Genomic DNA, 12701 nt, shown 5'->3' with positions numbered 1-12701 from the left:
GGTCAGATAAGTACATTCAGAACTCTAGATAATTTCCAGCTTAAGGTCCAATAAAAACAGTTATGTAATTATGTAAACAAGCATTGTTTCAAAGGTGGTGGATCACAGTGAAATGAAACTGTTGCTGGCAGGCAGGGCCACCATGGAATTCAGAAGTTCCTTTTTCAGCAGACGTACAAAGTCTGAACATAGCCATGAAAGGTTGTGTAATGGTATTCATGAATAATTTGCAGACATTTAAGTTACCCAAACACAGATGAGTGAATGTTATCTTTCAAAGGCAGTGGCCCCTGAGATCTATGAGTTGTTTGTAAAGTAGAAATTTTTTGTTGCTCAAAGTGGTACAGAGTTGAGTGAGTTCCATCATCTTCACAGTATTTCCTACAGGCAGTGATTAGGGAATTCACCCTGGAGAGGATTATTTGCTATTAAGAACACTGAGAATTGATCTTATATATAGTTCATTGTGGAGAGAAGGGGTTAAGTTCAGAATTATGATGAAAGTAAATTCATGACACAATCAATTTTAACCTAAGTGTCCCTCACTTTTAATTTCCTTTCCTATGTCTGAGTTGCTACTGCACATATCCATGCAAGTCTTCTGCAGAGTATGTGTTTGCCTTACTTGTAGTAGCTCCCAGCAGCACAGACCATTTCTTATCTAGAGTAATTAATCCTCTTTCTTCTGCAGAAGCTACTTTCAGATGAAAGACTGTGTCAGAGCGAAGCACTTTATGCCTTTTTGAGCCCTTCTCCTGACTACCTCAAGGTCATTGATGTGCAGGGGAAAAAAAACTCTTTTTCATTATCCTCATTTTTGGAAAAACTTCCCCGTGACTTCTTCTCCCATCAGGAGGTGAGTGCTCCAAAGGTTACCACTTTTGTAGCATGTTTAAGTAGATATTTTTTTGAAGGCTGTTTGAAATAACAGAATCTTAGCAACTGCATATTACTAAGGAAGGGAAAGAATAAATGCGTCCATCTTCAGTTATTATCTCTGTTATATTTTGGGTCATCTGCTTGTCTTCCCCTATTAATCACCTGGATAAGTTAAGATGCATAAATAAAATGATTACTAAACAAGGTGAATAAGTGAACTGTGGATGAGAAGTTCCATAGGAGACAATCCCTGGGGATGGGGAAGCAGATTGAAGACCGTCATTATGGAGTAGTTGGACCAGTACTGAAGGTTCAGAGGAAGGATATGTTTGTGGGATGGTCAGTAGGTCATTGGACTAGACTGGAGGGTTTCTGTGGTGCTCTAATGGAAGAGAAGGCAGGGTTCATGTCAGGCTAAGGAGTTTAAACTATCTCCAGGAAATAGAGAGCTGTGGAATATTTTGAAAAAAGATGAATATGTCAGCAATATGTATGAGTAATGGAATGAATAGAAAGAAACTGTAGACATGATCAGTCTCATATTCTAGATGTCAGGCTCTCGACTCATGTGTAGGTCACTGAGGCCCCTTGTTTGACTCTGTAGCAAATTGCATAAAACCATCTCTGAAATTTTGCTGCTTCTTAGTCCATTGGCAAATGCCATGCCTCTTCACCAGGATTGGCTTAATGGGTTTGCATAGGGGAGCTGGCCATGAAAATGTGCACATGGCTTTACCACCTTGTGAGCCAGGAGATCCCTATGTGTCCCATAGAACATACCCACACCTGTGTTCAGGTCTATGGACCTGCCTCCCTCCCCAGCTACTGTCCCACCTCTTTCCTTCATCTGTCTAGACTTGGCTAGTTTACCTCCATTACCTCCCTTTTATGCCAGAACCTCTTAGAATGGCTTAAGCACTCTGAAGGCACTATCTGAAGGGGTCAGTAGCTTCCTCTACTGTTCACCTTCCTCCCACATCTTTGAAGCATTCGTTGTTGCTGGAATTCTGCCAAGCTGTTTTCAGAGAACTCCTCCTCCTTCCAGAAATTCTCCTCAGTCTTTTCCTCTGCTCTCCTGATGTGGTCCAAAGTCCTGTCGGCTACTTGGTTCCACGACTTGGGCTTTTTCCTCCATGCAGACATGAGAATGACTTCCTCGGCTGTCCTCACACTGGCTGGTGTTTGAATGTCTGTAATAATACTTCATCCAATCTGGTGAAAATAGCTGCCTGTGTATGTGTCAGTCTCTCCAGTGGCTGTTGGCCAAGAAAAGTCTGGATCCACATTGCATTCATTTTCACTAGCCTGGTGCCTGACATAAGAAATTTTGAACTGAAACTTGCTGACAGAATAAAAGCTTGAAGCAGAGCTTTAAAAAATAACTGCATTACTTTAAAATTCACATATTTTAAAAAAAGCAGTGAATGTAAAATTATTTGTTAAACTTTACTTTTAAAACTCAAAATGGTTTTATTTTTAGAAAACTCAAATTGCCTATGAATTCACTGATTATTAATACCATTGAATGTTTTTTTAATTAGCTTATTTTAAACTTTGAATTAGGCTTTGGAATCTTACTTTTCCCTGAGGTCAGACAGATTTTTGTCCTCCACATTGAAAAATAGATAGATTTTTGTGTAAAAGTTGAGGGATTTTATGAAGCTAAAACATGAGCAAATAGTTTGGAACTTATATTTGAAGAACAACAACAACTCTGTAATTTTCTTGGATAAGTGACCTGCTTCCTGTGGCTTTGCTGTACCCCTAGGAGGAGACGGAGGAGGACAGTGACCTGTCAGATTATGGTGATGATGTGGATGGGAAGAAAGATGCCTTGGCTGAACCATGTTTCATGTTAATTGGGGAGATTTTTGAACTTCGAGGAAGTAAGCCTCTTTGTTATTATTTAGTATTATTTACTGATTAAGTGGGACTAATTTAATGTCTCCTTATTTCTGAAGTACATTAGATATGTATTTATATTAATGTATTTATTGCCATATTACTAAAAATTATTATACAAAAACTATTTTGCATAGAAGAATAATAAATAATCTTGGCTAAAGGTGCAGTTTTGATGCTAGTATAGCATGTGGCCAGGGACATATTTTTTGGACCTATTTTTTGGCCTCCTTTCTTCCCTTAGAGCAGTAATTCTCAATGTAGGGAGTGGAGACATTTGGTGATGTCTGGAGACATTTTTGGTTGTTACAACTTAGGGTGGGGAGTACTGCTGGCGTCTGGTGTGTAGAGGCCAGGGATGTTCCTGAATATCACAGCACCCCCAACAGATTTAGCCTGTCCATAATGACTAATGCTGAAGCTGAGAAATCCCACCCTAGTGATTCTGAAGGAGACATACTTAGAAGACACAACGGCTCTATATACTCAGATTAGCATTTTTTCCTTGGAGGCAAAGTTGGTCCTACATTTGTTCCTAAACATGTCACTTAAAAATTCTTAGCAAATGAAAAAGCTCTGTTATAAATTTGAATACATCATGTGTCTTTTAATCCTCAGCATCTACAATGTCTTGTCCAAAATAGATAATCAGTAAAAATGCCCAGATGCATGCACTAATGAGTAAATAGGCAAGAAAATTTTAAGTGCCAGAATTATCTTTGATCATTAGACTTTTACTTCTCCTAAGTCTAAGCTAAGAAGATATATAATTTTAATCACTCTCCCTTTGAGTGTATATAGAGAAACAAAAATGTAGAGATTCTGCCTTCAGTGAATTTACACTAACAGGAATCCAAAAATGTAATTTACATTAAGCAATAGATGAAATTTATTTCTACATTAAAGGCAGTGATTTATATGTAAAGAGGTTCATTTTAGCATAATTTAATTAACAAAAAATAGAACTAAGATAACTTTAGAGGTGAGGGATGGACAAGGTAGTTACTTAAGAAATATCCAGGGCAGGGGTTGTGGCTCGGTGGTAGAGTGCTTGTTCAGCACATGAGAGGCACTGGGTTCAATCCTCAGCATCACATAAAAATAAATAAATAAAGGTATTGTGTCCATCTTCAATTAAAAATATATTTTTAAAAAAGAGAAATATCCATGAGATAGAATATCATTTGGGCATTAAAAATTCCTTCAAATAAACTGTCTATAGTCTTTCCATATTTTAGATACTTTTAAGGTTACATTGATGTTTATCATAATGTATCTATAGAAAAAGAGATGTACACTGATGTTTAACTTGATTCAGTATAGAAAAAAAAAAGTGCTCAATCCAAAGTCTAACTCTCCCTCATTGAAATCTGCATATGAAGCCATGAATCCACCGAGTTTCCCGTTGGAGGTATAAGAATGAGGACACACTATACAAGCCATTGTTGGTGTGTTCTTTTTGATAGGTGCAGAGAGATTAGTAGGGCTCAAAATGCTCTTTGTATCCTGCACACTCTCCATCAAATGCCTGCTCAGAAGTACATTTGGTTTTGCTAGTGACATTTCGGAGGGGAATAAATAGAACATCCTTTATAATGAGATGTGATATATTTGCCATCAGCAAAATCCTTGTGCTGCTGCAGCTGCCTCTGTAGCTTTGAACAAATGAAACCTTGAAAGGAGACATGGACTGTTTTGTTATGGGGGTGGTCGGGGACTGGAGAAGGATAAGAAATAATAGTAGACAAAGAGAATATCAGTGATGAGAGAGAATATTTAGTAAAACCAGTTTTGGTTCCTGCTCTTGTTCAGTATACAAAAAGGAGCCAGTAATACAGCCTTCTCTATAGCCACTCTGCAGTCAGGCATTCCTTCTAGAGCTGCACTGTGCTCACACCCTCTGGGTAGAGCTACCTCTTTTCTGCCCTAGAAAGGCAGCCTGAAGTTATCATCTCTGACAGAAATGCTCATCCCAGCCTGAATGCCACCCTAACTTGAACAAGTCTACATGCTTGGTAGCCTTCCAGCAAATTCCATGAAGAAGCTTAAGGCATTTCTGAGACCTGGTTCTGACTCTCATACTTGACTTTTTCCTAGAGGATTAATACTACTTTAACTGGACATTTAGAGCCATTCAAGAAAAATTTGAAAGGATTTCAGAATGTTTTAGTCTAGAGGCAGGTCTGTATTTACTCGTGTGGCTGCCCTTGGGCAAAGGCATGTGTGATTTTGTCCTTTAGGTTTTCTTGCTGCGTACAGGAGGCCTGTACTTGTGGCTCCATTATAGCCAAATCTGAATTTCTCATTTCCTCATGTGTCAGCCAAACATCACAGTAGCTGGAGGTAAACATACAAATGAAAAATGTAGTTTATATTCCAATTGGTGGATGTAATATATTCTCATAACATTTTTCTTCACCTATAAAATATATCTCTATGTTAATAAGAAAAGTTTAGGCCCTTCACATACCAAAAAAACCACCTCAGAGCAAGTAAAAAAGTGAACACTAATTCTTTCCTTCTTTAGATGGAAAAAATGAGGTTCAGAAGGTTCAGAAAAGGAGATATATACTCAGCTGCTCTCAGAGGCAGCAGAGGAGATTGCAGAATCCCCATCCCTTTCAGGATCCTCACTCTTTACAGTTCATGATTCTTCCTCCAAACACGTAAAATACGTAAAATACACAATATACAAACTACTACTCAAATGCTAGCAGTTAAAACTGTCACTTCATTAATATTTCACAATATTTGTCACTTTTTACTACAGATGTTTCTCATTCAGAGCCATGTATTAGCAAATTTTGTTCAGCTATCCAGTCAGAAATCTGCAGTAGAAATCACACTGTCTGCTAATCACACTGGCATTGTTGCCAGTATTCATAAACACAGGAAGTAAAGTACTGTTTGTCCCTGCTAACCTAGCTCTTCTGAAGCCATCAAGAGCTACAAAAACTCTTGGTTTCTTCTCATTAGGTGCTTAGTGAAAAATGAAAGCTTAGAGTTTTCTTGAGCAGAAGTTTGGTAAGCTAGATCCAGATTCTGTAGAAAGCATAGGTATCAGGTCTACAGTTGAATTAAGCGGTAAGATTTTTATGCTTTGTACAGCTATGAAAATGTCTTAATTGTGATATCCTATGATGAGTTTTCCTTTGATTTATATTTTAGTGTTTAAATGGGTGAGAAGAACATTAATTGCTCTCGTTCAGGTCACTTTTGGAAGAACCATCAACAAGTGAGTGTTACAAAATTAACACTTGAATCTATGCCCTACTGAATAGTCCAAGTACCATATAGTATAGTACCCACCTGATGATTTAACTATAAGTATTTTTCTCTTACTTTATGTTTCTGATATGATTCTAAAATTGGATAGGGAAGAAAATATCTGAATTTCTCTTGCAGAAAGCATGGTGAATTTGATGATAAAAGCTTGAGATAGTATCAGTATTCTGACTGAAGTGATCAGAGGATTGGATTCTACAGAGCTCCTTTTTGATCAGGATGACTAGTTACTGTCATACAATAGTAATTGAATTAGACCAAGGTTTAGACACTAAGCCATAATGAAAGTAGGATGGGCATTATATGGCAAGTATTTTTGTAGAGGGAAATAAAAATTGTGTATTAACTTTTTTAGAGTTAAGATAGCATTAACATGTCAGTCCTTCTTGTTAACATCTATTATCCATGGTGGGGGTATATGGGTCTATCTAGGCCATATGTAAATTCTAAACTAAGTTACATTATCCACATACATATGTATGTATACATACTTATATATATGTTTACATCTTTCTAAGTTTCATAAAAAGTGATCCACATTTTGGCCACTTATTTATGAAAACCCTGGGTCTGTTACTAAAAACTCATTATCAATAATATTAGTTTCTAGGAAATTATTGGAATTTTTAATGACTGCAAAATCATGCAGTCACTAGAAGTCAAATTGAAATTATTAGGTAGGTTCAGTTCTGAAGGGGGTCTCAAAGATTAGTCTAACTCCTCATTTTATCAGTGAGGAAACAGAATCTAAGAAATCATGTGAGTCATATGAGATTACCAGACTGGTCAGCAAACCCAACTTGGCCTCCTGGCCTGTGCCTGCTCACTCAGCTATGTCTCAAGAGCCTCTAGGCCTGAAATTTGGAACTGCTATTATAAAAATCTTTTAAATAGTAATTCCATATTCAAAACTCTTCAGGAGATAAGCATTATGACTTCCTGCAGAATAGACATGTGAAATAAAAATCTCTTTTTTTGTATAGTAAAATACATTTTAATATGAAATTGTCAGGTTTTCCCATATGAAAGATTAATTTATTGTTAAATATTTACGTGAGGTTAACATAATAGCTTTACCATACAGAGTTATAAATTTTTATAGGAAACAAAGAAAATTTGTTGCTCTTTTGTACTAATTTTCAAATAGAATATGTTTTCCTTGTGGTCATAAACAAAAGTTTACTTCTTTTATTTCTAAGATTTTAAAAAAAGTAGTTTAAGTTGCATTCAGGCCTTGTTTAGGTGACCTAGAATCATAGGCTTTTGTTTTAATAAGAAAAATGGCCCCTTTTACTTACTGTTTCAGTCTAAAGCAAACCTCTTAACTCTGGTGTTGACAAGCGTCAAATAAAGAGATTTCCAGAATGACCTGATTTTTCTCAGTACTTGAGATTTTATAATTTATTTTTCTAGTCAGTTTCAACAAATCATCTATACTTTTCCTTGTTCCTTTTTATGATATTGGCTCTTAATTATAAAATAAGCAGCTGTAGTTTGTGAGTGGTGAATACATTTGGCAATTATTTTCAAGAAGATAGGAGAGACTTGTAGAAAAATTTCAGTGATCTTTTATCAGAGAGAGACTTATGGAGCACCTGGCACTTTGCTATTTTTGCCTTTAGCAGATGATAATACATAATAAAATTATGCAGCAATGCAGGCTAGGCCTCTTGTCGTGTACCAATCGTGGTCTCATATACTAGAAGCTTACGAAGTTTCTTCCAGGTCTTGGCTCATAGAAAAATCAGACCTAAATTGACAAAAATGCATAGGTGATGTCCTTTAGTAAGGGTCACTGAATTTTAAGTTGTAAATTGAAGTTTTTACTTCATTTCTTCATGGAGTGCCAGTGATTAACCCAAAAGAAAACTACAGAAAACGCAATGCTGGCACGATAGAGATTGTTTTAGGAAGGTAAGCAGGAAAGTCAGCAGATTCTTTCTGAAGGCAGGAGTGCCACTAAATTAATTAACAAAATTGTTTTACTTGGTCTAGATTTAAATTGCACAGTTTAAAAAGCAATATAGATGTACAGTTTCAAATAGAATTCATTGCAGTTTGACTCACAGTAGAGTCTAGACCTTCATTCAATAGTGATTGACTACCATGTGGAAAGAACTACTAGGCTTGAAACATGTATTTTAATAGCATTTCTGATACCCTCATGTTATTCACTTAAAAATCTGGTTAGAAAGTCAGATTCCTTAAGAGCTTTATGATTTATTATTGTTCATGAATCAAATTTGAAGTTAGATTTTTCTGGCACTAATAGTCTAAGATGATACTTTTCCCCATCTCAATAGAAGCTTTCTCCTCCCAACATCACTACTATTTCTGGGCTCTCTGAACTTTGTTTACTTGCCTCTGTAGCCAGTTAAAATTTGACTACTGAAATAAGGCTGGGTGGAAGACCAGTGTAACCAGATAAAAACCATTTATGTATAACTGCAAGTCAAACATCTGCCCAATTTTCATTCCTATGGAAATTTGCAGTTTGCTAGATGTTATATTATATTTTTGAAAGAGATAATCTTTTCCCTTGCTCTGAGCATATGAGATGCTTCCTCTGGGTTGAAGCATCCTGCCTGGTGTTATCTGCCCTAGTAACCCTTAGAGAGATCTAGTGAACAAGCTTGTTCTCCTCCAGGACTTCAGGGGCACAAGGAGGTTTTGCAGTCCACTTTTAACCATCTTAAAAGGGAACTTATGTTTTCAGTTTATAATGCTTCATGGAGAAATTAGTGCATAGTGTTATGCACAGTTAGTCATAAGCTTCAAAAAACAAATTTTTCAATTATTATCTATACAGATAAGAAGATAAGAAATCAACAATGAGTGGTCATGCAAATTAAAAATAACATTCATGGCCAGGATTTAAAGATGGAATTCCCAGTTCATTCATCAAACATTTAGATCAAACTGTATCTTAACCTATCCATTAATGAATGCCTTTTGAGAACTGAGTGTAAAATTTTTAAAAACTTCATGCAGACATTCTTCTTTCTCTTAAAAGACAAATCCGGGACACAGTGAACTGGATTTTCAGTGAGCAGATGTTGGTTTACTACATCAATGTTTTCCGGGATGCTTTTTGGCCAAATGGGAAATTGGCACCACCAACCACAATCAGAAGCAAAGCACAAAGTCAGGAAACAAAACAGAGAGCACAGCAAAAGCTACTTGAAAACATTCCAGGTGAGGCCTGGCATCTCAACCTGAGAGTTTAGAGATAAAAAGGGAATGTGAGCCCTGTTAAGATCTTCTTCATGAGGCTAGGGCTGTAGTTCAGTGGCAGAGTGCTTGCCTCACATGTGTGAGGGACTGGGTTCGATCCTCGCACTACATATAAATAAGTAAAAACATAAAGATCCATTGATGACTAAAAAAAATTTTAAAAACAACAAAAGATGTTTTTTATTTATATCTCTCAGGAAACATTATTTACAATTTTTAAAACATTATTGTACTTTTAAAAGCCATTTTTTGTCATTTGTTAATTCATACTGAGAATCTTAAGTTTTAACTAGAGAAATGTTTTAAAGAAAATAGTAAATTTTGTGCTTTAGTAGAGGTCAGGATAAAGTGTACTGTAAAATTTTAGTAGTATTAAAAATATATTGATTTTAATTGTTTAAACTGTAGTTTTTTTAATAAATGCCTTATATTGAAAATTCTAAATAAACTTTTTTTTAAATATTTGAGAGAACTGACCATTCCTAATGCCTCAGTGCCTTTGTTTACTATGTATGTATCATGTGATATATTCATTGTGCACATTATCAATAGCAACACAGAATCAAAACTTAGTTTTTCAGGGCTGGCCATGTAGCTTAATGATAGAGTAGTTACCTAGCATACACAAAACCCTGGGTTCAATCCCCAGCACTGCAAAAAATATTTTTTAAAAATACTTAATTTTTCAGATACACTCCAGAGCCTTGTTGGACAACAAAATGCCCGCCATGGTATAATAAAAATATTCAAGGCACTGCAAGAAACAAGAGCCAATAAGCATCTGTTATATGTGAGTAAATTAAAGCCTGCCAGAGAAACTAAGTACTTCTGGGATTTTTATATTTCTGTTCACATATTGGAGTAGATTTTAATCCATTACATTCTATTTCTTCTTCCTTCTAACTCTCAACCCATGTTTTCTGCTTCATTTTTGTTTCTATCTCTTCATTTGGTGAAAAAGAATAAAAGTGCCCCCCAGTGCATACAGCATTCTCAGCCTTATATTCTAGCTGTCTCTCCTGACTTTTGATGCAATATTTCTGCCTCTTCTGTTTTCTTTTTCTTTTTTTAACTTTTTAAAAAAATTTCTTACATACATGACAATAGTGGAATGCATTACAAACGTAATTATCCATTCACAACACCATTTTTCATAACTCTGTATATAAAGTATGTTCACGCAAAATTTTTATGCCATTATACATGAGATCTCTTATTATTTTTTTGCATTACAATTCTTAATACACCTTTATACCACAATTTATCATATCTCTGATTGTATATAAAGTATGTTGACACCCAATTCACACTTCATACATGTATTTTGTGTAATGATGAGGGTCTCCTTCCACCATCCATGCTATTCCCCTTCTCCCTCCCTTTCCCTCCCACCCCTATTCCCTATCTGAGGTAATCTTCCTCCCTTGCTCTCCCTCCCAACTCCTCTGTTTTCTTAACTTCAGTAAATCAAATTTTGACCAGTCACTATTACCAACATTAAATATTGTTTATTTATTTGACATGGTTAATAAGTCATAAAATAATCAAGTTTATATAATATTAATTCCTTTTGTTTGAGAGTCACTTGTTTACTGAGAATAATCTCAGAATTAAACTTAGACTTTTCTCGTAAGACATAGATGTTTGAGGAAACCCTTGGAGTAAAAACATACCTTTCTACTTTTCCCCTTCTTTCTCGGTACAGGTGTTGATGGAGTTGCTGCTAATTGAACTGTGTCCTGAGCTGAAAACTCATTTAGATCAACTTAAAGCTGGTCGAGTTTGAGACTGCTCAAATAAACCACCAGAGAAATGTCTGTAATAATAGACATGAAACATTTTCCTCTTTTCCACAGAGGGTCTGACTGAGAACATATTGATTTTTATTTTCGTTACCTCCCTCTAGTTTTATGTGAAGTAAGCAGAATTGGGGGGAGGGGTCTTGATGCTATGGTAGGCAACAGGGAAAAAAGAAAATCTGTTTATTAATTTTTAAGTAATAAAAATACTTTTAAAAGTTCAACAATACTGATTGAAATACAAATGTTAATATGTGATAAGAAGCTAGGAAATATTTTAAATATTTATGAACACAATTTTGTTTTAAAATGAACTATGAATATTGTACAGTTAATTTCCTCACTGAGGATTCTGAACATTCCTATGTTATTTCATGTGTACTGAAGAACATTGTTGTGCAATGCTTTGTGTAAAGTTATTGTGAAAATTTTATTGTCTTTATTTTTACCAAAGATTTCCCATAGTTTGAAGCATTTGAAGCAATAAAATATAAAAAATGAATCACAGTGCTTTATATTTAAGATGCATATCTCAGAGAGATTGAAACATGTGGGGCAGTCTACATATTTATTGAGTGCCTTTTTTTCTAGACACAGAATTAATGTGAAACCTATGACTTATAATGCATAAAAAGAGCCAAATTAGTGTTTTAAATGAGGCATTAGGGAGGTAAGATGTGAGCTGAACCTTGGAGGCAATTAAGATAGACAGGAGTGAAGTTCCTTCAAGGAGTTTAGGAACCTGATAATCATCAAATCTTATGAACTACAGCAGGGCTTTAGGGGAGATTCAGAGTACATATTTTGTTTGATTTAATCAATCAATTTTCTTGGGCTTCATCATCTATTAGGGAGTGATAATAAAATGTCTTCTCCCTAATCTTTAGAACTATTGAAAACAAACAAAAAGGTACAAGTTCAGTTTAAATCCATAAAATAAGAAACAAGTTCTGAAAGATAAATGATTGAAACCTAGTACACTAGATTTTTATCTTTGAGACTCTTCTAATTAATCTCTTTGATCCTTTTTTTCAAATGAAAATATTTGACATTTCAGGAAAACCCAAAGTTGGCTACTTACAACATAAGAATTATCCTTCAAAGGGATGTTTAAAAGAACATTTAAAATACATCCAGGGGTGAGAAGTAACATGAGATTGCTAAACCCAAAGAACTCATATAACACAGTAACTGAAAATGTCTGTCGTATGTATAACTCTATGTGATCATTTAAACTGTAGTTAAGTTTATACTGCAAATGACAAAAAAGTTTTGATATCTCAACATTTATTAATAATTCTTGTTTTTTTCACATGATATCAGCTATAATGGGTCTTACAGAAGTTTTTTTTTTGTTGTGTTTTAGAGTAATATTCTAGAAGCCTCAGCTCACTTGAGTTAGACTTACTCACAGGTTAAGGTATATGCATATCACTGTTTATGGCACTAGTAGTTCATAAGTAAGTGCCAGGTCATCCGCCTTCTGGTAACTACAGTGAACTGAATTTTTAAATTCTGTGTTGGGTTCACATTTAGGCATAACATTTTACCACACATGACACATTATATCCTTACATTTGGGCTTTCTGAAGCCTGTTTCTT

General features: G+C 35.3%; 1 protein-coding gene across 1 annotated transcript in view; it reads left to right on the top strand.

The window, feature by feature from the left end:
- The window catches only part of Snx25 (sorting nexin 25), a 115643-nt gene extending 103767 nt beyond the window's left edge, over positions 1-11876 (top strand). The window contains exons 14-19 of the mRNA XM_026389463.2: positions 692-856; positions 2648-2765; positions 5950-6016; positions 9080-9261; positions 9990-10090; positions 11006-11876. Of these exons, the coding sequence (XP_026245248.1) occupies positions 692-856; positions 2648-2765; positions 5950-6016; positions 9080-9261; positions 9990-10090; positions 11006-11086 (714 nt within the window). The 3' untranslated portion in view covers positions 11087-11876. The remainder of the gene's footprint in view (positions 1-691; positions 857-2647; positions 2766-5949; positions 6017-9079; positions 9262-9989; positions 10091-11005) is intronic.
- Positions 11877-12701: the final 825 nt, after the last annotated feature.

This window comes from Urocitellus parryii, chromosome 14, assembly GCF_045843805.1.
Source record: "Urocitellus parryii isolate mUroPar1 chromosome 14, mUroPar1.hap1, whole genome shotgun sequence".
Lineage (NCBI taxonomy): Eukaryota > Metazoa > Chordata > Mammalia > Rodentia > Sciuridae > Urocitellus > Urocitellus parryii.
Note: the sequence above shows the minus strand (reverse complement) of the source record. Positions and strands in the feature narration are given on the sequence as shown.